Below are 23,178 nucleotides of genomic sequence, written 5' to 3' on the forward strand. Positions count from 1 at the left end.
ACATCTTCTGAATTTTTTTTTAATTTTTTGGAAAAATTAAAAGTCAAAAGTTATTTTAAAAGCAATCCCACATTGCTTTTAATATAACTTTTAAGGGTGTTTAAGATTGGTTTTAAAATAGCTTTTGGCATTTAATTTTTCCAAAAAGTTAAAAAAAATCCAAAAGATATTTAGGTATTGGAAAAGATCTTTTAAAATGATTTTTTATATAGAAAAAAAATATATAGTGTTTCAAAAATCATAAAATACTATTTTTTTTACTTTTGGAATTTTTTAAACTGAAATTTTTTTACCTAAAAAGCAAATACAAATACTTTTTAGGGCTAATGTCATAAAAACCCTCAAGTTTTCAGGGTTTTGTCGGTTTTGCCCAAAGTTGAATTTTATATCCGTTTTTACCTTAACATTTTCCAAAAAATATTCGGTTTTACCCTTTTACCGGTGATAACAGGTTACCATTATATTAACTTCACAAAAAACCCTTAAGTTTATAGTTTTTTACGTTTTTACCCTTAAGTTTATATTTTTTTACACTTTTACCCTTTGTATTTTTTTTCATATTATATGTACTCATGCAGAAAAATTATATTTATATACGAATTTTTTTTTAATTAAGTATTGTATATACATTTTTTTAATGTTATTTCTTCATATATATATATATATATATATATATATATATATATATGTGTGTGTGTGTGTGTGTGTGTGTGTATGAGTTTTTTCTTGGATAAATCATTTAAGATGTAAAAAAAACGCAAATTAATATGTTTTTAGAACTACAAGTTCATATTTTTATGCATTTAAAAATATACATATCAATAAAAAAACTTGTTGAATCATAAACATGTTTATATAAGTATATACATATATTCTTAGAAGTGTAAATATGTATTTTGATATATATTTTTTTAAGTATAAATATATTTTTAGAAATATAGATACATATTGTCACAATCAGGAATTTTTGTGCCTTGTAACTACAATACTTAAGTCAAATTATGAATCCAAAAACATAAGAGCATGAATGATGCTTATTCTATGACAACAAAAATTGCAATCAAATACACCATACAAGCATTACAAATGGTCAACAAGCAATTGGAAACCCTAAAAGTTCTTGTTTAGGTCCATTTTGGACTAGGACTTCCTTATTGGGCCCAATGGACCAATAAGCTTCCAATTTGACCATCTTGGGCTTAGAACTCATAAATAGGCTCTAATTGGACCCACTTCCATTTATTTCAACATTTTGGGCCATATTGGGCCTAGAATGAAATAAATCAATTATATGAACCATTTTGGGCCATATTTAACCTAATGTAGCCCTAATAGGTCATAAGAATCATATTTATGGTTATTTGGACCAAGCACCACTTAACATAAACATGAAAAAGGCTTAAGCATGCAAGGCCCAAATTCTTTTCTCTCCCTCTCTAATTCTCGGCCCAAGCCCATGTAAAAAGGGAGAGTTGACTTTCATGGCCACCTCATTTTTACATATTGGGTTTCCATGCATCTTATATCATATTTCCATGCACATATCACTTCAAGATCTATCTCTTTCTCTCTCTCTTGCTCTCGGCCGATTTCAAGCACACACACACACACACATTTCACTCATCTTTTTCTCTCAAGAAACTCTCTCATTTCTCCTCCAAAATTTTGAGATCTAAGGAGCTTTCAAGGAGATATCTCCACAAATTCTTCACCTAAGGTAAGATCAAGTTAGGATCTATGATTTTGGTACTTTGTTTTATCAAAATCTTCTTCTAATCCATGTAAAAACCTTGATCACTCTCCTAGAAACTCTCTAAGTTCGAGATCTTCCAAGGAGAGGTACTAAGGCCAAACTTTCTTCTCACTTCTTCTAAAGGCCGAAACGTGAGCTTCATACCCCCTATTTTGCGGTTTTTTATAACTTTTGTGGGGGGAGAATACAAACAAATGTGTAGATCTATGAGTATATGTATGCTTTGTGTGATTTCTATGCTTGTATATATGTTCTTATGTGATGTGTGGTGTTGGATCTAGTCAAAAAGACCTTAAAACCGAGATCTACATTAAGTTGTATGAAATAAGTATAAATTATGTTATTTCACACAAATCATTTCTAGAAAAATAACCAAGTTGGTTAATATGAACATCTTTGGGCTTAAAACCCATTTTTGGACTCAAAATGCTAAAAATATGAAACTAAAGGGCCCAAAATGTCAAAATACAAATTCTGAGGGATGAGATGAGTCAAAACAGTTTCAAAAATGTATTTCCTGGAAATTTACCCTTTGAAAGGATTAAAATGTGAATTTTTAAACATAATGGGCCAAAAATGAACTTTTCGGCCCAATAAAGCCCAAATTGCGAGATTTTCAAACTAGAGGGGCTGAAACTGCACTTTTCTGTAAAACAGGGGACTACTAGTGTACCAAGTTCATTTTAAGGGTTAACAATACTTTTCAAATTTAAGAGGGACCAAAAATGCAAAAATTTTCCATTTTGGGTCAAAATTGTAAAAATTACGAAATTAGAGGTTTCAGCCGAGAAAACTACACTTTGAGGGACTAAAACTGTTTTTCAAGTAAATTTGAGCTGAAAGTTACCCTTTTCAACAAGTTTTGATACTAAAGTGTTAAGAAAAATGGCTTAAGGACTAAAATGGAAATTCTTTTATATAAAGGGTGAAAAATGTAAATTTATACAAGAAAAGGGCTTCAAAAGAGAAAAATTCTAAGGTTTTAAACAATAGATCCTTTATGACAAAATACTAGTACCACGATTATCGACGAAATATAATACACCTTCAACACCAAAATCGTTACCAAACGAATTGATTCGGTCTCGAATCAATAACGAATCAAAAATCTAAACACGACGATACTCCAATACACACGCGGAAATTACGGGAAGTCAATACACACGTGGGAATTCACCAGACGTCGATACACCATCTTTGGGCCCGAAAGTTTCAAATCGTGCTTGTTGGGCCTAGCTAGCCCAATGACATGATCTTTAGGCCCGAAGGAAACGCGCTTACATGATATTGGATCTTATACGACCTAATACCGTGTAAAAGGACTTTCAATAGCTCATGTGCTGTTGGGCCCCAAGGGTCCTTTGGCACTGCTAGCAAAGTCGAGAATTCACAAATGCGAGTTGGGCCAAGGGCCTTTCGCATTCACGATAACCTTTAACGACTCGTGGAATTAACGGGGGCTTCGCACCCTCTTTTCTTCTTAGGTTGTGGGGCTATGGGAAGTCAGGGTGGTTGGATTAGGTGAGTAGTACAGACGACGCCTAAGGGTTCGTTTGTATAGTCGTAAGCTAGCCATTTTCATTAATGCGTGATTACAACAACTCACCGCCCTTAAAATCCAATGTCACCTGGAATTATCAAATACACACGTCACAACGGTATAACCAAATATAAAATGCGTATTTTAAAGTATTAGGAAAACATCGAGTTTTCCTAGGGATTTCAACTCTTACACCTACGTGATGCATACCAAGTATAACAATTTTTCACACTTATAGAAATAAACAAGCATACTTACGGATCTTCACGCTTTTTCTTACTACAATAATCTTTTCAGAAAATATCGGATTTTCTGGTGGTTTTTCAAAATCATACAAAACATTATGTTTCAAACATTACTTATGAACTCACCAACATTTCATATGTTGACGTTTTTCAAAATACTTGTATTCTCAGGTAACAGGTAAATTGAAGGGAAAAATGTACTCAGTGATGTCTCGTTGTTTGTTTAACTAGTATCAAACAATCTACTTTTGGGAATGTATTGTTTTGAAACAATGTATTAATGTAAACACTACCAGTTGTAATATTTCAATGCATGGTGATGAAAGATGTTATGTTTCATGTATATTCACTGTGATGATATTCAATTGAGTCACAACAGCCCTTGGACGTTTCCGCCGTCTGGTTCGGGTGTGTGACACATATTTATATATAATAATGTAAAAATATGTATATACTTCTAAAAACTATATCTATAAAACATGTATTCATAATTCTAAAAATATTATTTATCTTTTTAAATGGTATACCCTTGCAAACACACACATACACACACAAACAAACATATATATATATATATATATATATAACATTAAAAAAATATAAATACAATATTTAATTAAACATTTTTTCGTATATAAATACGATTTTTCTACATGAATACGTATATTATGAAAAAAATACTTAGGTTAAAAGTGTAAAAAAAAATTATAAACTTAAGGGTAAAAACGCAAAATAGGGTAAACTTAAGGGTTTTTTTTGTGAATTTAATATAATAGTAACTGGAAAACCTATTATCACCGGTAAAAGGGTAAAACCGAACATTTTTTCGAAAATATTAGGATAAAAACGGACATAAACTTCAACTTTGAACAAAATCGACAAAACCCTGAAAACTTAAGGGTTTAATGAGATTAACCCTATTTTTTAAACATTCTCTTTTATAAAAAACCACCAGCAAAAAAAGTGAATTTTAACCTTAAAAAGTTTCCATACACTCCTATGAACTCCCCAAGCCTATCCCTAAATTCTCTCAGTCCATTGAAGTCTGAGTTCTCGCCATATTCGTCGGCGCTACTGTTTGTGGTTGCTTCAGTTCATAGTGTTCGTGATCGTCCCTTCTTTCGCTGTTACTCCGGGCGATATCTCTACCCAATTAGATTTGTCTCATTTTACTCAGCCTAATCACGAAGGTGAGTAAAATCACCTTTAACTTGTTTGTAATCATTTGCTTGTTATCGTGTTCTCCTTTGGCTTGGAAAACACACAGTTCCACGAAAAAGAACAAGCAAACAATTTATTTTGAAGATTGGGTATTCCGAGTAACCATCAGTAGGGGTTTGTAGTAGATCGACCCTTGTTTGTGTTCCGTTTTAGGGTTTTATGATGTAGTAAAACTTTATCTTTCTTGTAAATACATGAACAAGAGATAATTTGTGTACATTTCTGTATTCTTCCAATTTTGACTAAAAATTCTACAGCACAATGGAGAAGCCTGATGATCTGAAGTTTGAAGTTGGCCAACTTGCTGAATCCAAAACATTTGATGAAGGATTCCGTGGCGCTTGGTTTAGATGCAAGGTATGTGAATGTGATAATATCCATTTTCCAGTGAATATGGTAATAATTTAGATTTCCAAATCTAAACTCTAAAATTCCAATCAGATCAAGGATATAAACGTGAAAAAGAACCAGATTTTACCTGAGTACTTTGACTTTCCAGAGGAAGGTGAGTTGACTAACCTGCTATATATGAATCACTAATCACAATCTTTTCATCTGTTCTAAAATCATCACTTTCAATCAATTTGCAGTTATTAAATGGACAAAGATATACGAATTGCCTCATTATGGAAGGAAGTCAAAGCAGATAAAGAAACAATTAATGTTGCGACCTCCATATCCAAAAATGTATCAAAAAAATGAAATGCCACCTGTCAATTCCATTACAGAAGTATGTGTTGTGATTGATGGTGAATGGAAAGTTGGGGATTTGATAGATTGGTGTAAAGATGATTGTTATTGGTCAGCAAGGATCATCAAAATATTGAGTGATGATGAGGTTCAGGTAATGAAAATTTATCATTTTTATTATTAGTTTATTACTTTCATCTCATAAATTATTATTTATTGTTATAAATTTGTAAATTATTATGTGTGTAGATTGAGTTGCCAATGCCTCCAGCTGGACAAGGGGGGATTTATAATGCATTTTGTAAGGATTTACGCCCATCATTAAACTGGTCTCCATTAGAAGGCTGGACATTTCCTACATTGGTGCTTTTCTTTTTTCCTATACTTTGATTCATTTTTATAAATTTTGAGAAATTAGGTCTTTTCTAAGTAGAATCCTAATAAGACAAAAATAGAAAGTAAAATGCTGTTATATAAACTAGAAAGAAATGGAAGTAAGATGCTCTAAAAAGTTTATGCTTTTTCTTATTAATTGGTTCTTAAACTATAAATTTCACATGCAGAGAGGTCAGGATTCATGTAGGGCACAACTTATTTTCCCATCACAACAAGGTAAAGTAAATTTTAATCTAGTATTACTATATTTACATTAATTTTATCGATTTTTTCTTCAAAATATCAGTTCTAACATAAAGTGTACTTTGTATGCCTTTCAAAGAAGGAATCTTTTTTATATAACCTTTTTTGGGCTATTTTTGACAATTAGGATGATGAGGGCATTTATGTCTTTTGAAAAGACAGAATAGACATTTTTAGTAATTGGACAAAAAGTTTTACTTTTTGTCCTATTGATGTCAGTTCTTGTCTCATTGACATCAGTTCCAGTCTGTTTAAAAACTAATATTTTTTTTTGTTTGAATTATAATTTTGATGGATTTTATTATAATTGTAAATCTTTTAGGCATGGATATTGAGAGTAGGGAGGAAGAAGTTGCTTCACCTCAAAATGCATCTTCCACTTCTCGAATATCAGTAATTTCATTAGCAGCTCCAATCGAAGAAGAAGAAGAAGAAGAAGCGTTGCAGAGTCAAGAAGTGAAAATCAATGGTGATGACGTGGACAAAGTGAGTTCTTCAGACAGTATTTCAACGATGCGTGTGGAAGAAAATAAAACAGATGATGATGATGTTTGGGATGATGTTGATCATAACATGATAGATTTAAATATAATGCATGAGGAGACATTAGAGGCGTCGATTCTTGACCTTGAAGAACTTGCTAATAGAATAAAATGGCTTAAGAGCATTCTTGATAACAGTCGATCAAATTCAGGATCATGGAAGTTTGAAGGAGGAAGTTGATTATTTTTAAATTTTTGTTGTTGTTTGTTGCTAATGTACAAAGGTGAAGCAAGTTGTGTGTTGTGACTACTATTAGTGTGTGTATGGATTAAAAACTTGTTAATTGAGGGCTTTTGGTAATTAATGAATGAAATTTCTCATTTTTACTATGTTTGATTTAGCCATCCATAAGTAATGTTAAATGATCATTTCGGCCAAATACAAAGAGAAATGAAATTGGATGACGTGCATACAAATTTTCTCTCTCTTTTTTTTTTATTATTATTTTTTTTTTTATAAAGCTATTTGATAATTATGCTATCAAAACGGTTTTGTGGTAAATTTAAATGTTCATAAATGTTATAAGTATTATATTTGATGCATAGAATTAGAATTTGGCGTTACATTATTTTGGTTAGTCGGGCAATATTTGACGTATGATTGTCCAAATCGCGATCCTGATCGTATGATCCTAGGTATGAAAAACGACCCGGATCGTATTTGGGGTAGGATCGCAGGTAGGATCGAGATCTGATCCGATTCTACCTTCCCTTGATTTTTTTTTTTTTTTTTTTTTTTTTTTTTTTTTTTGCAAATCTTTCTTACCATTTTATGTCTTTTACCCTTTACCAATCTACCATTTATTATTTTTTATTGTGACTTATGACTAATATTTTGAAGTTTTTATAATTTTTGAACAAAAAATTAAATGTTTGAAATATTTTTCATGATTAAATATTATAAATTAAAATTATATTTTATTTTGTAGGATCTTAGAATCTCAATCCCAATCTTGAAACCCAAAAGCGATCCTAGGTAGGATCCCGATCTTGACAACCTTTATTTGATGTTTCCAATCTAAACATAAACTGTCCTAATTTGGTTATTTCTAATAACATAGTTGGGAATTTAGTTAGATTTCTATTTTATTACTATGGTTATTTCTAATAACATAGTTGGGAATTTGGTTAGATTTCTATTTTATTATTAGGTGTGAGAGTCGTATACTATACATGTTTATTAAAAATAAAAGTTATATATCATAGTGTAAATATTAAATAATTTTAATGCCTATTTCATTTCAAAGTTTAACAAAATATATTTTATTATATCTTAATTTTGACAATATAGTTTTATAATATTTTATTATTGTAATTATGTAACAAAAAAAATCCTAATAAATGTTTTTAGTGGTAGAAAAAAACAAACTATTTATTATTATGTTTATTTTATGGAGAAAAATATATTTACCTTAAATAATAACTGTTTCATTAATTATAGTTTTATCTATATATTTAACATAATAAATACTTTATATATATATATAATAATAATAATAATAATAATAATAATAATAATAATAATAATAATAATAATAAAGGTGTTAATTAGTGAAATTGATTAATTTTTTATTAAAAATAAAATAAAAATACCACATAATAACATGTGAAATTTAAGTAATTAAAAAATGACATAATGACATGTGATAAAACTTTAAAGAAAATGATAACCGAAAAAAAAACATTTTCATTTATCAGTAGACTAGGTTATAACCCATGAAAACCACGGTAGGTATGTTCAATTTTTTTATTATATAGACAAAAATAAGATTAAATGTCAACATAGTAAAATGCAATGTATTTTAGATTGTAAGTAAAACCGGATGAATTTGATAAGTAAAAAAGAAAATCTTTTAAATTACATTTTGAAACACTTCTTGGTATATATCATTTGACGTTTTATTGGTTAAATTACAATTTTTATCTAAAATCAATAACTTTCAATTATTATATGCTCATTTTTCTGGATAAAACAACATATAACTGGCCGTATGAGAAAACTGGTTCTTGTAAAAAAAAACACCAACATTTGACATCGCTGACATTGACTTTTATTTATGGTCATAACAAAACAAACACCAACAAAAATGTCATTAATTTGAATGGAATTTTGACGTCCAAAGGGTTAAAGACAATTTATAAAAAGAGTATATACTATATAAAAGTGTATAGATAAATATATGATAAAGTCATTGTTATTGTATATTATTACTAAGCAGTTTGTATGTATAAATTTTATTAAAAATTAAACGTTAATGATGCAACATTAATTTTGTAAACTAAAATTTAACAGTAATAATTTATTGTGTTAAAAAAAGTTGTAAACGTATTTGTGATTGAAAGTAAACTAATATAACTTTTGATAACAATTTAAAGATACAAAAATAATTACATAAGTAAAAAGTTATTGGGAAAAAAGTTATATGGACTTATGCTAGTACACTAACAAAGTATAGGGACTAAATTCAAACTTTAAATAAAAAACATGAACTGGATTACAAGAGGTATACGAATTTTTAAATCAAAGATGGTTTATTAGTTATCAAAAAAAATTGAAAATTTCTTATAAATACTTCTTAATTTTTTGAATATTTATTTTATTAGCATAAGATGTTTTTTGAAATTTTAAATGAAAGATTTTTATAATTATCAAAAATATGGAAACTTGAATTTTGAATTTTTTATAAATACTTTCTGGAAAATAATGAAATATCAAAAGAAAAAAAAAAAAATTAGGAATTTCTTAAAAATTGGAGTAAATTTAATGAATGGTCCCTATGGTTTGAGGTAATTTGCGTGTTTGGTCTTTAACTTATTTTTTTTTTAACTCGGAAAGTCCTTATTGTTTGTTTTTGTTATGTGCTTGGTCCCAACTGTTTGTTTTTGTTACGCGTTTGGTCCCTGTTTTATCTAAAATGACTATTATTTAAATAGAGAAAAATGATGAAGTACGTAAGGTAAGGTAAGGTGAGGAGCTGGGGTTGAGGGTGTGTTTATTTCAACAAATTAAAAAATCAAAGTCAAAATTGTCTTTTTAGGTAAGACAAGGACTAAGCACGTAACAAAAAACAAACAGTAGAAACTTTCCGAATTAAAAAAATAAATTAGAAACCAACCATACAAATTATGGTTTAGGACCATTCCTATAATTTACTCTAAAAATTGCCTACTGTCAATTAGCCCTACTTAGAAACCGGACACGTGGCACGTTTTGTTTATCAGATAAAGTAGTGGCGCTTGTAACATAAAATCGAGGGTTTTGTTCGAAGTTCTAAATTTCGAGATGGAGACTGGTTCAGAAGGAGAAAGCGATCGGAACATCAATGGTGAATCCGATGGATCTAAGAGACATGAACGCCAGATGAAGACGCGCTTCCAACGGGATATGCTTGAAAAAACCTATGCCGGTATGTACTAAATCATCCCTTCATAATTCTATTGATATTTTGGTTTCCGATTCCACGTTTCGTGATTTCTGTGCGTATTTCTCATCTATATTTGATAGATTCCTCGTTAATTTGTTGGGGGTTCTGTAATAGATTCAATCGAATCACATATATGTTGTTATAACTTCACAATTTGAAGCATTATGTTGACTCGCTTGTTGTTTCGATTTAAAGTTTTTGATTACATATATCCTCTGCAGTGGAGATGTATCCATTGAAGGACACGAAAGAGAAGCTTTCGGGAACTTTAGGGTTAACCGATCGCCAGGTGCAAAGGTGGTTTAACAACCGCCGGCTTAGAGATAATAAACGACGGACTGCAAAAAGGGCTGGACGTGGTGGAGTTGGGAGGAGTCACAATGGTTCATTCTCAGCTCGTCTTCAATGTAAAGACACGAACCAGACAATGGAGAAGCTTGGTGTTCTTAAGTTTGAAGTTGGTCAACTGGCTGAAACCAAAACTTTTGAGAAAGGGTATCGTTCTGCTTGGTTCAAATGCAAGGTATCTCTTCATTCAACTACTTAAATAATCTGGATGAAACTATGATTTATGATATATTACTTTTCCCTTCATCAGATTAAGGATATAAGCTTGAAGAAGAACAAGATTTTACCTGAGTACTATGATTTTCCAGATGAAAGTGAGTTGACTAACCTTATGACTTATGTTATGAATGGAAGCATGGATTCTACTTGTAGTTATACTTTATTTTCATTTGCAGAGATTAAATGGGCAAATATGTACGAAATTCCTCCTTATGGTAGAAAGTCAAAGAATATTAAAAAACAACTGATGGTTCGACCTCAATATCCTCAAATATATCACAAAAATGAAATGCCACCTGTCAATTCGATTACAGAAGTATGTGTTATCATTGATGGTGTATGGAAGAGTGGGGATTTGGTAGATTGGTTTGAAGATGATTGTTATTGGTCTGCAAGTATTATCAAAATATTGAGTGATGAGAGGGTTAAGGTAATTGTTATAAAAAAAAAGTAATAACTTCTTTAATTATTATTATTATTATTATATGTTTTTCTTGTTTACAATTTTATATCTTGTGTAGATAGAGTTGCCAAAGCCTCCAGCTGGACAAGGGAAGGTTTATATAGCATTTTGTAAGGATCTACGCCCTTCCTTAGATTGGTCTCCAAGTAAAGGCTGGATAGTGCCTACCATGGTACTTTTCCTTTTTCCTATTGTAGCAATGTACTTTGATTCATTTTATAAAATTTGAGAGATTAGGGTTTATGTTTAAAGGAATAAGAATAACCTAATCATTTCAAGTCCCCAAGAATACTACTGATAAAGGTTACAATTAAAGAAAATAAATTCCATATGCCAAAGTAATACAATGTTATATGTAAACTATATATGCCTATAATGTTTAAACTTTTTGATTTCATAGAGGAAAGTTGATGGAATTTGAATTTCATCATTATGCTAAACATATTCTCATTGTTGATAAATTTCACATGCAGAGAGGTCGGACTTCATGTAATGCACAGCTTATTTTTCCATCACCAAAAGGTAAAAAAGTAAATTGCATTCTAAATAACATTTCCAATTATTTACACATCTTTACTTCATATATTAGTTTCATCCTACAACTTTAAATCGAGAACTTGTAGTGTTTTTACCAATGATGAGGGCATTTACGTCTTTTTTAAAAGACAGACAAGAGGCTGAGTCCTTGTCCCACCTTTTTTGGTGGAACAAGAAACTGTCATTTTTGTAGCATTCAAAACTTATAATTTTTGTTTCACTGACATCAGTCAGATAAAAAGTTGTAAATTTTGTCCTCTGTCCCACTTTTTTGGGTGGGACAAAATTTAAGCTTTTTGGGTAATACAAAAAGTTGTACTTTTTTGTCTTATTGACATTAGCAGTACAACGTGCCATGTCATGTCTTAAATAAAACCACATCTTTTGTTCTAATAATTAATGCCATATGTCTCAAAATACAAATTAAATATTATAATTTTCATGGATTTTATATTTTTATGGTAAAATGTAACATCTTTTAGGGATGGATATTGAGAAGGAGGAAATTGATACACCTCTAAATGTATCTTCAACATCCCGTACATCAGTAATTTCATTAGAGGATCCGATGGAGGAAATACCGAATAGTCAAGAAGTGAAAATAGATGGTGATGATGTGGAAAAGGTGAGTTCTTCAGACAGTATTTCAACTATGCGTGTGGAAGAAAATAAAACAGATGATGATGATGATGATGATGTTTGGGATGATGTTGATCACAACATGATAGATTTAAATATCATGCATGAAAAGACATTAGAAGCATCGATTCTTGACCTTGAAGAACTTGCTAATAGAATAAAATGGCTTAGGGCCATTTTAGAGAACAATCAATCAGGGTTCGGATCTTGGATGTTTGCAAAACAACATTCATCAACCAAAGTAACTTGATACAATAGTTGACTGTAAATAGTAGTTTTACTTTTTGTTTTTGTGGAATTGTTTCTGATGGAAATGCCTGTATGATTAGTAAATTAGATGCGTTGATCAAATTATGATATTTCTCATTTTACAATATCGGATTGGGATTTAGAGGATTTTTATCAAAGTGAAATAGTTGAAGGGACAACTTTACTTTGAAAACATTTGTGATAAAGAGGCATGGTTACAAAAAAAATGGTTCCTTATTTCAACTTTACAAAGATTATGGATCTTACTTTAGAAAAGGAGATCTCACTCTAAGTCCATAAAACTTAAGAAGTTTCAACCTACAAACATTTGCAACTAACTGAAACACAAACCGAAGAGTCACATCTTGTCACAAAGATCATATTGTTATTGTGAAGTCGAGAAACAAGAAAATGGAAAGTGAAGAACCCAACCGTATCACAAAGGGATGAATATGCTGATTTTGATTTGAATGGATCAAATTGTGAGACTTGTTGCAATGATGTTCACATTTCGAGTTGAAGGGAAGAAGTTGGAAGTGCTTTTGGCTTCATGTGATGCTTTGTCTTGAATTTTCGAATCTGATTTCTATGTTCTAAGGTGTAGAGTGGCAAACGTAGACTTAAAGTGAAAGCATAGGATCGGAGGTTCATGCCGTAGATCTTACTTCAAATTAGATCTCAATAACACCATGATTAAAACATAATTTTGGGGTCTTAAGACCGTACAATCGAGTCGATAACAATATTCGATCAAAATGGTTTAGATATAAATTTTAATTTAAAATTTTAGAAAATTAAACATAAATATGGAAGTGGATGCAACATGTGAAAACTTGTAAAAGTCAATTATCGCGGAGAATATTGTGTTTAGAGTGTGTTTGGTATAATGAAAACTTGTAAAAGTCAATTATCTCGGAGAATATTGTGTTTAGAGTGTGTTTGGTATAATGAAATGAAATCATAAATGAATAAAATAAATAATGTAATGTGATGGCAAAATAATGGAATGATCATTCCTCAAATTTGCTTACTTGAATGAATAGAATATAAACCACCCAAAAATGTTCTTTGACATGTATAATTAAAAAACTAAATAAATTAAACTGAAAAAATGAAAACATGGTTGTAGTTTATACATGAGTTTTTGACTCAAATGACCATCAGACTCTTGATTTTAACTCGATTAAACCATTAAACATTTGATCATGTTAAATTAGACCATGAAGTTTCAACTTTTGATTGTTTTGCCTATTCTGATCTCCTACATTAACTGGCTTGCATGACATCCTACTTGACGTAAAAAGGCGTTAAACGACTTGATTTAGCCAATAAACTTATGATCACACTAAATTAGACCTTGAAATTTGAATTTATTTATTTAATAAAACTAAATTTGGTTTTAAGTTTTTATATGTTTTTTTTTTATTTCTTTAGTCAAAACTAAACTAATTCTTTTTTAATTTATTATTTTAATTTTTTGGGTGTAACATCCGGGAATTTGGGTATATCTATTTAACCCTTCCTCTTCTCCAAATTGTCAAGATTAGCCTTTAAATGGAATATGTTGCAAAGGAGTACGCTGGGCTTATATATATATATATATATATATATATATATATATATATATATATATATATATATATATATATATATATATATATATATATATAACATTGTGAGATTTAAATCCCTATGTACTCAACATGTTTCACAACCTGACCCACTCAGTTTATTTGTATCATAGGTGTCAATACGAAGATACATTACACTGAGAGATTAAAGGAGGTGTAAATCATTAGCGTAAATGAATGTAAGTTCTGTTTATGTTTATGTTTCTGTATTGAAGATGACATCCTAATGTTTTAATATAAACAAAATACATTTATTTGGAAATGCTTTGATAATAACTTTATCATGTTTTCTAGGAACAAATTCTGCTATATTATTCTTTAAAAATGGATACTCTGGTTTTCAAATAAAGCAGAAACAAATTGGTCTTTTCCGGCCGAGAAGTTGGGATGTCACATTACTTCAAGCAAAAGTTGAGAGCAAGCTTTATTAAATCTGGGTAGCGGGTCCGATTGCTGAATGATAGTGGAAATGGTGTTGAAATTTCCTTTTGTAAGGCTGGAAACTAGCTGGAGCACCATCTTCGTTTCTGACATTGGCGAGCTGATCTGAAAGATTTTTTAGACGAGCATAGTAATTTGATACATTGGAGAACGCGGAGAGGCGAGTGTTATTAAACTGTTCTTCGAGATAAACAACCCTGGTAATTCTGTTGTGTTGGAAAATTTCTTGAAGACAGTTCCAAAGTTGATGAGCGGTTGTTCCGGGTCTCATGATCGATTGGAGCAAGTCAATGGATATGGTGTTGTAAATCCATGATTTAACAATAGAATCAAGACAATTCCATGTTTTTGCGTTGATGCCTACTGGTTGCAGAGTGTTCGGATCAATGTGATCAAGAAGATTGTAAGCACACGTGGATTTGAAACAGTTCAATGCACGAAGCAGATTGATCGTCGGTTTGATTCAGAATGAGAGGGACAACATTCTTAATGTTAGTGACATTGAATGTTGGGTGGAATGGTGTCTTGGTGGAATCGGAAGATTCGCCTGGTGCTACCATGTTTGATGAGAAGGACGTTGGAGAAGAAGAGGGCAGCTACGGCTAAGGCTAGGGTAAGGCTCTGATACCATAAAAATGGTATTCCTTATTGATTCTTCTCATTATACAAAATCAATTATAAATACAAAACCATTCCTGTAAATAAGGAAAGGATATACATTGTAAAGGGTAAAATCAAATACAAAAAGATAGACTGTATATATCGTCCAAGAACTTTGATCGTTTACTTTTTTACCTTGTTGATTTTTGGTCAAATTGCTAGTTCTAAAGTGTAGACTAAGGTGTGACGTTGTGTAATTCCATAGGTGGGTTGTAACACCTATTTCATGACGTTGAGTTGGGATTTGTATGAACTTGTGAGAGAGGTGAGTCTTCTCACTATACCGTGTAGGATGCTAGCTGTCTTTGTGACTATTACATATATGTTGGGCAGGCCCGTTTGTATGTTGGGTATAACCTGTTTGTGTGCTATGTGGGGCCCGTTATGATGGGTGGGGCCAAATATGTGGACGGTCCCCGATGTTATGTATGATAGGTGTTATTTTGACGAACTCACTAAAATTTGTGCTTACGGTTTTGTGGTTTAAACATTTTAGGTACTTCTGGTTCCAAAGGAAAGGGTCTGACATGATCGTGCAACATCCCCTTGATTATTATACTTCATTGTTATTTGGATTTACTTTAATGTTGAGAATATTTATATTGTGGTTGGTTTTGGAACATTTGGTTGTATCTTTTTGGGTGTTTTGAAAATGAAAATTTAACGGTATCTTTGGCTCGTTACAACCATAATGCAAATGAAATGAAAGTATGTTAGTATTTATTTGAATTTGTCTTTTCTAGCTGTGGAATTTACTTGCAGATGCTTAATTAGGAGAGAAGTTTATGATTATGATATGGTATGAACTAGTTGTGAGACCCATGTATTACATGACTTAATTTAAAAAAAAAGAATTTAACTATGAAAGTCTAAGCAATTGAGAACTTTGAAATTATAAGAAAATAAGAAATATAATGAATTATTAAAATGGAAATGTTTTTTATCTTTTAAATTTAAACAAATAATTTAAATACATAAACAAAAGAAACTAATAAACTTTAATTTAAAATTTTTGAAATTAAAAGGTAAGCTCATTAATGAAATTGATATCCATTTATTACTATACTAGTTGTGAGACCCATGTGATACATGAGTTTATTCAAAAAAATAATTAACTATGAAAATCTAAAAGCTTAGAAAATTTGAATTTATAAAAAAAATATTTAATTATTAAAATTGAAGTATTTATTTAGCTTTTAAATTTATATAAATAATTTAAATAAATAAACAATAAAAACAACTAATTCAATTTAGAAGTATACAAATTATAAGGAAAGTTACATTATTGAATTGAATATGCATTTATTATATTAAAATATAATATGGAATTTTATAAAATGAAAAACCACAAGATGACATGTGTATATAATTTAATCTAAAATTACCATAAAATGACATGTGACATAATGCATTAGAAGATGACATGTGACAACGTCATTCTTATTTATTAGGGTAGATTTATTGTAAATACGACATTAAAATATTATATGAATTTTAATAAAATAAGAAAACCCATAAAATGACATGTGGAAAAAAAATTAAATCAAAATCACCAAAAATTAACATTTGTCAAATTAAAGGAGAGCATGCCATGTGGCAAAAAAGTTCTTTATTTATTATGGAGGATTTGTTATTACTTTTTTAATTTGGATTTTGTATTGTGTTTATATCTTTTTTTTTATAATTATTTAAGTAGTTTAGTCAATTATTTTATAAAAAATAATAAAGAAAGGAATGGTCATTTTTATCATTTTGCATAACAATTTAGATGTTTCAACCAAACAACATTTTAAAATCCAAATCTTCAAAATTCAAAATCTATTAGAAATTCAAATCATTTATAAATTCACATCTTAAAAATTTAGATCTTGCCAATGAGCCCTAATTATGGTGTAAGTTATTTTCAAAGATCATTGCTAGTTGGTTACTCAAAAACAATGTAACCATTATTAGTTTTAAAAGTCTAATAATCACTACGGAACCAGCTAATTAATTCATTCCATCAGCATTAACCAAGAAATTGTAAAAGTCAATCGGTTAAATGGCATAATTAAGGAATAAACATTTGTCGGATTTTATTATAAATGCATACTTTTGTCTATTCTCTTCGAGCATAAGTCAGCTTCACACAGAAGTTCTCGGCAGAACTTCCTATCTTGGTTATTTTCCTCTCTAAATCGACAATAGCCATCCACTGCTTCAAAACATCAAGTAGCTTCATTTCCGGGGCAAGAAGTTTCCCATTCAAGAAGATACCAACCTGTTCAGATTATTTAAAATATAAGTCATTAAAGAAAATATTTTTGTCAAACAAAAACATGAAAAAGAAGAACAAATACATATCTATGAGACTATGACGTCCTTGTTCTATTAGTAAAGTCTATATTGCTGAATCTCCATGGAAAAAAAACAATTAACGGACAACCGAACTCTAATGAAAACTGAAGTTTTTTAGGCATACAAAACTCAGCTTATTGTATGTAGTTAAGAGTTGCATGGTTCAATGTTTATGCAAGAACGCATAAGAAACGCAAAACATACTCTCCAACAGTTTCATGTTTTTTAGTTATTAGATTTACATGTGGACAATATCCTTCTGCCTATGAAATATTGTTCATTATAGCAATTTGTGCATGATGCATCGAAAGCTGCATATTTCAATGCACTTTGTCCCCTCAGCACTTCAGAAGGAGTTTACATTTACTAAAGTATATATGTTTAAAAACCTATAACTAAAATCCACTCAGTGGAGATCATGAGAAAAGAACGATACTTCTTTGATGAATGGAACCAAAGTTATATGCAATTAATTGAATAAGAAAAATTACAACATACCTCCTGTTGGCAAACATGCTTAAGTTGCAACACGATATACTTCATGAGAATAGACACATCTGGATTACAGTTCCCCTCCATGCTATCATAATTTGTTGTTAATCATTACATGCAAGTTACAAACACCAGAAAAATGAATGTGAAAAATTTATTCCATAATGAACTGGCGAATTATATGAACATTAAACAACATTATACCGGAAAGGCCAATGTACTTACATTATCTGTATGTATGGTTCCACTAGGAGTTGCAGAGTGTTCTTTCTGTTCCTATGGAATCAAAGATAAGAAAATAAAAAAGATAAGATAGTGAAGATACTATTAGCTATATGATTCAATTTAAAAGGAATCTTTATTGCTCACTGATCACAGGAAGGAGTTAAACTGAACCAAACAGAATGCTTCTTTTTAGCTGGATTCAGATGTATTCCAGCGTCAACCACATCTTGTGGACAAATCCTGTTCCAACACGAAGGTTCAAGTTCAACAACATTTTGCTGCTTATTTCTCCTCTTTCGTTTTTGTATTCCTGTCCTCATATCTGTAGATGATTGATCTTTAGATTTGGAAATCATGGGATTTTCATGGACTTGAGGTGGGGGTCTTGGTGGGGAGCCGATAGTAATCCCTTTATTGTTGTATCTCAATGGCAACTCCCACATATCGGTCCCTTTAGCTGGTAACTCAATCATTTTCTCCTTCCCCTTGTTGCTGGTTACAGCCTGCTTGGACGACTGAAGCTGCCATATACATATTTAAGCCAACAAAAAAGAATTTTGGATTAGGTCTACAGGTCTAGACTTTACCAATATGAATGCCAAAAATGACTGATGATTATATAATAATTAGACTCAGAATTATATCAATGACAATTTACCTTCTTTCCTTGATTATCCGGTGAGTTTGATCTTCCAGAAGAATCTCCAACTTATGATTGCTATTTATTTGTTCCTCTTCTTTGGCGCTCAGTGTAAACATACGGAGAGCCGACACCAATAAGAGGATAAAAATAGCAACATCAATGGAAAAACAGAAGTTGGAGATCCTTCCACGATCTGACCGATCCAGATAATCAACCAAAGAAGGTAAAACGTTCTGTAATCGACAAGACGATGGAGAGCTGCAGAGATGGAACATAGAAATAAAAATCGGATAGCAGCGTTTCAGCAGACAGTCAGGTGCGTGATCTGATGGCAGAAGATATGTTTGGGCTGTCATGTCAACGCGTAGGGTCAAACAATGACGGAACCCCGAGGCTAATACTTCTCTTAAGACTTAAGGGGGCCAATGTAATTGACCAGAAATATCATATCGCTTGTAGTCTTGACTCTTGAGAGAAGCAGCCTGTTATCTTCTGGGCAATCATTTTCTATTGATATTGTCGAAACCCAGGAAAGAAACATTTGAAATGCATAACTCCGGGCCCAACCTTTCCTTTCTCCAATATGAAGACGACGAGATCTTCATGGGCCTATGCATGTCCGTCCAAGGATATGCCAAGAAAGTAGAAACGGTATAAGGATTTTAACTTGTTTCCCTCTTGAGTTTTGTCTTAAGGTTAATCACCTTGAGAATAATAGGGTCATGACAAACCAATAGTCTAGAGGAACATACACAAGGAATGATGTATGCTTTTTTACAAAACGAATTATCATGACCATGTGTTATAAACTATAGATGTTTGGAAGTTATCTACTTTAATGAAGCGGTGGTAGTGAAAGTTATGTCAAAAATGATAAAATAAAGTATTACATGTGACTCCGAGCACCATTTAAAAGGAGAATATATGTGGCCCGATCGTATCGTATTTTTGAAGATTTTCAATTGGCCAACCTCTGTGGGCCACACATAAAACAAGAAAAAAAGTTCACGGTCAATGCAACTCTAACATGTGGAAAATGGCTTAGCTTTAATTAGGTGGGTAATTACTATTTCACAACATTCTTTGCTTGGTTCTATTTTAAACGTTCGAGAGGGATTTTCTGGGAAAGATTAAAAATTAGGATAAATTATACCAATATCAAATTGATTAGTCTTTTATCTACAATTATCAAACACCTTTATCCATGATCAAAATAGTAAACACTCTTTGTTCTCTATCCTTGGAATTAGGGAAAAGGAAAAGGGTTTGCCAATCATAAAGAAAGAATACTTAATGATGAAATTTAGTAAGTAGATTATATTAATAGATGTTTGGTTATCAAATAAGACATAAAAATTATTTTGTTTATTCCATAATTATATCGAGACTCGTGTTGCCCAAACTAGATGATTTGATATCTACTTTTTGTGATAGCAAAAATAGAACTTGTATGATAGTTTGTTTTTGTTGTTGTCAATTGAAGTAAAGAACACTAAAATTAAATTAAAATATAATAAATATTAAGTTGATATGTGGATTTATTTAACTCAGACTTGTTTGATTTGTTTGATGTTGTTTAAAGCGGTATATGTCGACAATAGAAAGCCATGGATGGTCAAACACAAGTTTCTCAACTATTGAAAGCAAATAAATACAAGGAGTTAGGAATTTTCCATCCATGAAATATCAAGGTGAGTAACATAGCTATTTTTAAGGTGATTATGATTGTTATCTTGAAAATGGTGTTTATGTGGGACTACCTAGTTATCCATGGGTATCTCCTACGGGAAGACGTCCACTTGACACTATATCATGATCTGAGGGTACCGATAAAGTAGATCGGCTACCAACACTATATAGTGATGCAAAAAATGCAAGCTTGAAATTGTGTCTAGATGAATAACCACTACTATAACCATAATAAGTATCAAAATTCTAAAACCTACACTAAATTTATGATTTCATGAAAAAATTCCATCTTGGAAATACATAGAATATTTTTATGAGCAAACTTGAATAATGAAGAATATGATGATAAAGCACAAATGGTTAAATAAGCCATAAGTCATAAGATAGAGATTTAAACTTCTTCTAGCAGGACTATCTAAACTTACTTAATGTATGGTTTGCAACCTTTGAGTAACGGTGAACTTTTAGGACCAAGGGATCTAACAACATATATTTCCCAAAGCCTATGAAAAGAATTTATTTGAAATATAATAAGATTTATAACTATAAAAATGGAGTGGGAAATTAGACTTTCTAATTAATAAGAAAATGGTACACAAAAGACACCATTTGGAAACTAGAATCCTTGGATTGTCATGGACTCATACAAAAGAAAATTATTTACCATATTCATTGTAAAGCTAATTGAGGAAGATGGAGGAAACTTTTGAGTGGGATGGAATTATAACCTTGAGTGTGGTAGTAATCGATGAATTCAAGTGTGTGTTTAAGTAAAAGTTCCTTACTAGGTTCAATTCTTCATAATGCTTTATGACATATGTTTATTCTTCTTAAGAAGATAAAATTCATGTATTATGAGAGTTGTGTGATGGTTCTATAGTAAAAGGAAAGATGTTATAGGTCTTGAAAATAAATAAATGTTCCAATAAGATAAATCTTTCTTACTTTAATGTATCAAGGTAATCATCAAACGAATTGCTACTACACTGATTGTAACTATATAAGATATTTTAGTTATGGCAAAGGGAATATATTAAAAAGCCCCGATGTTCTTACATATTGAAAAAAAAAAATAAAGGCCTCAAAATATCATGTTAGTTTTCAATTATATTTATTTGTGTGGTAAAATCAGGTTGTGCATAACATAATAGTTCGTATGGTCGATTCATCCTCAAAATGATACTCCAATAGTATTAACAAAATAATAGTGTTTGTAAAAATTCCTATATGATCTAGACGTTAATTCGTAATTTTCCCTTATAATGGAATAATATTTTCTATAACCCCTTTTAATCCATGTTTCACATTTTTGTTAGGGAATAATTCATTTCATTACAAGTTTTATTTCTTGATATTGTTTCCATTCACACATCAATTCAAACTAAAAATAATATATTAGTCGTAATCAATGTTGTAGCGATTGAGAAATAAGAAGAAACAAACATCTATATATCTTTCAATTTTGAATCGTTACAAACTTCAAACTAGACTTGTAATAGAACTTACCAAATTCGACATTGATGGTTGTGAAAATCGATTACGTTACTCCTTTCTCGAATTCGCTTTCCCGATCTAAATGATTTTTCTTCTAATTTTCTCGGCTGCGTACAACAAAATGAGATTGATTAGGGTTTCTTCTTGTTATTGTTTGTGGAACTTATACATCGCAAAAAAGGTAATGGGCCTAATCATTAATTTTTATCATGGCCCACGGTTCGTATATTATTGACATTATATTTCAACCAAAGTTGAAATTCCACATTTTGGGCATATTTATGATTGGGCATTGGCCATACTACTGCTAAAAGGAAAAAAGGGTTCTCAACCCAAAAGAAAAGAAAAGACATTGGTTGGATAGTCCAATCCGTGTCTCAAGAAAAAGGTCGATTTCGAGATAGCTCCCACCAGTTACCCAAATGAGGCCTAAATACATGCATGATCTAAATAAGAAAAAATTTAAGGAGTGTGGCACTTCATGTATATTTATAATTGAATTCCACAGTACATCAACTTCTAATTCTTGGGTTCTTGGTACAGGATAAAATACTCATATTTGCTCTGATATGGAAGCACAAAGGAAAGTAGGAAGCTGGAGCATGGGGAGCACCACCTAATAACAGGAAACAAACACATTACACATGTTACAAGGATCGGGAATTATGAGCTCGTGCTTAGTAGTGGTGTTACTTTTAGATTATTAAACTATTGCTACTCGCCTGATATGGCACAAAACATTATTTCCTTTTATGAATTGTATAAGGATGGTTTCCGTTTTTCTTTTGATAATGAAAATGGTGATATTTTGGTTTATATGAATGGTTCTTTTTTTACTTTAAAGATACCCCTTGCAATGGTATATATGGAAATTTTGTTGTGTTAGTAAATCTAATAATCTAATCTTAAACATTGATTATTCTGAAAATGTTTTAGATAGATCATTTATGTGGCAACGTTGTTTTGGCCATATAAACAAGAAACACATCACCAAGCTCCAAAAGGATGGGATCTTAGAATCATTTGACTTGAAATCAAATGATGTATGTGAATCAT

At 30.9% G+C, this 23,178-nt stretch overlaps 3 protein-coding genes across 3 annotated transcripts; 2 read left to right on the forward strand and 1 right to left on the reverse strand.

The window, feature by feature from the left end:
* Positions 1-4,513: 4,513 nt before the first annotated feature.
* On the forward strand, positions 4,514-6,960 carry LOC145053305 (uncharacterized). Its single transcript, XM_079001319.1, has 7 exons — positions 4,514-4,728; positions 5,017-5,116; positions 5,201-5,264; positions 5,350-5,603; positions 5,699-5,812; positions 6,013-6,061; positions 6,411-6,960. Exons 2-7 carry the CDS (start codon positions 5,021-5,023, stop codon positions 6,809-6,811), a joined length of 978 nt encoding a protein of 325 aa, XP_078857445.1. The 5' UTR covers positions 4,514-4,728; positions 5,017-5,020; the 3' UTR covers positions 6,812-6,960.
* Positions 6,961-9,871: 2,911 nt separating this feature from the next.
* On the forward strand, positions 9,872-12,612 carry LOC145053307 (uncharacterized). The gene is made up of 7 exons (XM_079001320.1): positions 9,872-10,037; positions 10,277-10,578; positions 10,654-10,717; positions 10,799-11,052; positions 11,144-11,257; positions 11,559-11,607; positions 12,105-12,612. Exons 1-7 carry the CDS (start codon positions 9,914-9,916, stop codon positions 12,509-12,511), a joined length of 1,314 nt encoding a protein of 437 aa, XP_078857446.1. The 5' UTR covers positions 9,872-9,913; the 3' UTR covers positions 12,512-12,612.
* A 4,616-nt stretch (positions 12,613-17,228) lies between these two features.
* LOC145053308 (uncharacterized) lies at positions 17,229-19,416 on the reverse strand. Its single transcript, XM_079001321.1, has 5 exons — positions 18,955-19,416; positions 18,441-18,817; positions 18,297-18,347; positions 18,078-18,159; positions 17,229-17,502 (listed from the first exon to the last, which is right to left on the reverse strand). Exons 2-5 carry the CDS (start codon positions 18,767-18,769, stop codon positions 17,341-17,343), a joined length of 624 nt encoding a protein of 207 aa, XP_078857447.1. The 5' UTR covers positions 18,770-18,817; positions 18,955-19,416; the 3' UTR covers positions 17,229-17,340.
* Positions 19,417-23,178: the final 3,762 nt, after the last annotated feature.

The sequence above is a fragment of the Lactuca serriola genome, chromosome 5 (genome assembly GCF_051521515.1).
Source record: "Lactuca serriola cultivar US96UC23 chromosome 5, Lser_US96UC23_V15, whole genome shotgun sequence".
Taxonomy (NCBI): Eukaryota; Viridiplantae; Streptophyta; class Magnoliopsida; order Asterales; family Asteraceae; genus Lactuca; species Lactuca serriola.

Bases quoted from the DNA above. Each gene is read 5' to 3' on its own strand.
- LOC145053305 (XM_079001319.1), top strand. From the start codon at position 5,021: ATGGAGAAGCCTGATGATCTGAAGTTTGAAGTTGGCCAACTTGCTGAA. The intron at 5,117-5,200 runs GTATGTGAATGT...AATTCCAATCAG, and splicing joins GCGCTTGGTTTAGATGCAAG to ATCAAGGATATAAACGTGAA. The intron at 5,604-5,698 runs GTAATGAAAATT...TTATGTGTGTAG, and splicing joins TGAGTGATGATGAGGTTCAG to ATTGAGTTGCCAATGCCTCC.
- LOC145053307 (XM_079001320.1), top strand. From the start codon at position 9,914: ATGGAGACTGGTTCAGAAGGAGAAAGCGATCGGAACATCAATGGTGAA. The intron at 10,038-10,276 runs GTATGTACTAAA...TATCCTCTGCAG, and splicing joins GCTTGAAAAAACCTATGCCG to TGGAGATGTATCCATTGAAG. The intron at 10,718-10,798 runs GTGAGTTGACTA...TTTCATTTGCAG, and splicing joins CTATGATTTTCCAGATGAAA to AGATTAAATGGGCAAATATG.
- LOC145053308 (XM_079001321.1), bottom strand. From the start codon at position 18,769: ATGATTGAGTTACCAGCTAAAGGGACCGATATGTGGGAGTTGCCATTG. The intron at 18,348-18,440 runs GTGAGCAATAAA...TTGATTCCATAG, and splicing joins TTAACTCCTTCCTGTGATCA to GAACAGAAAGAACACTCTGC. The intron at 18,160-18,296 runs GTAAGTACATTG...AAATTATGATAG, and splicing joins GAACCATACATACAGATAAT to CATGGAGGGGAACTGTAATC.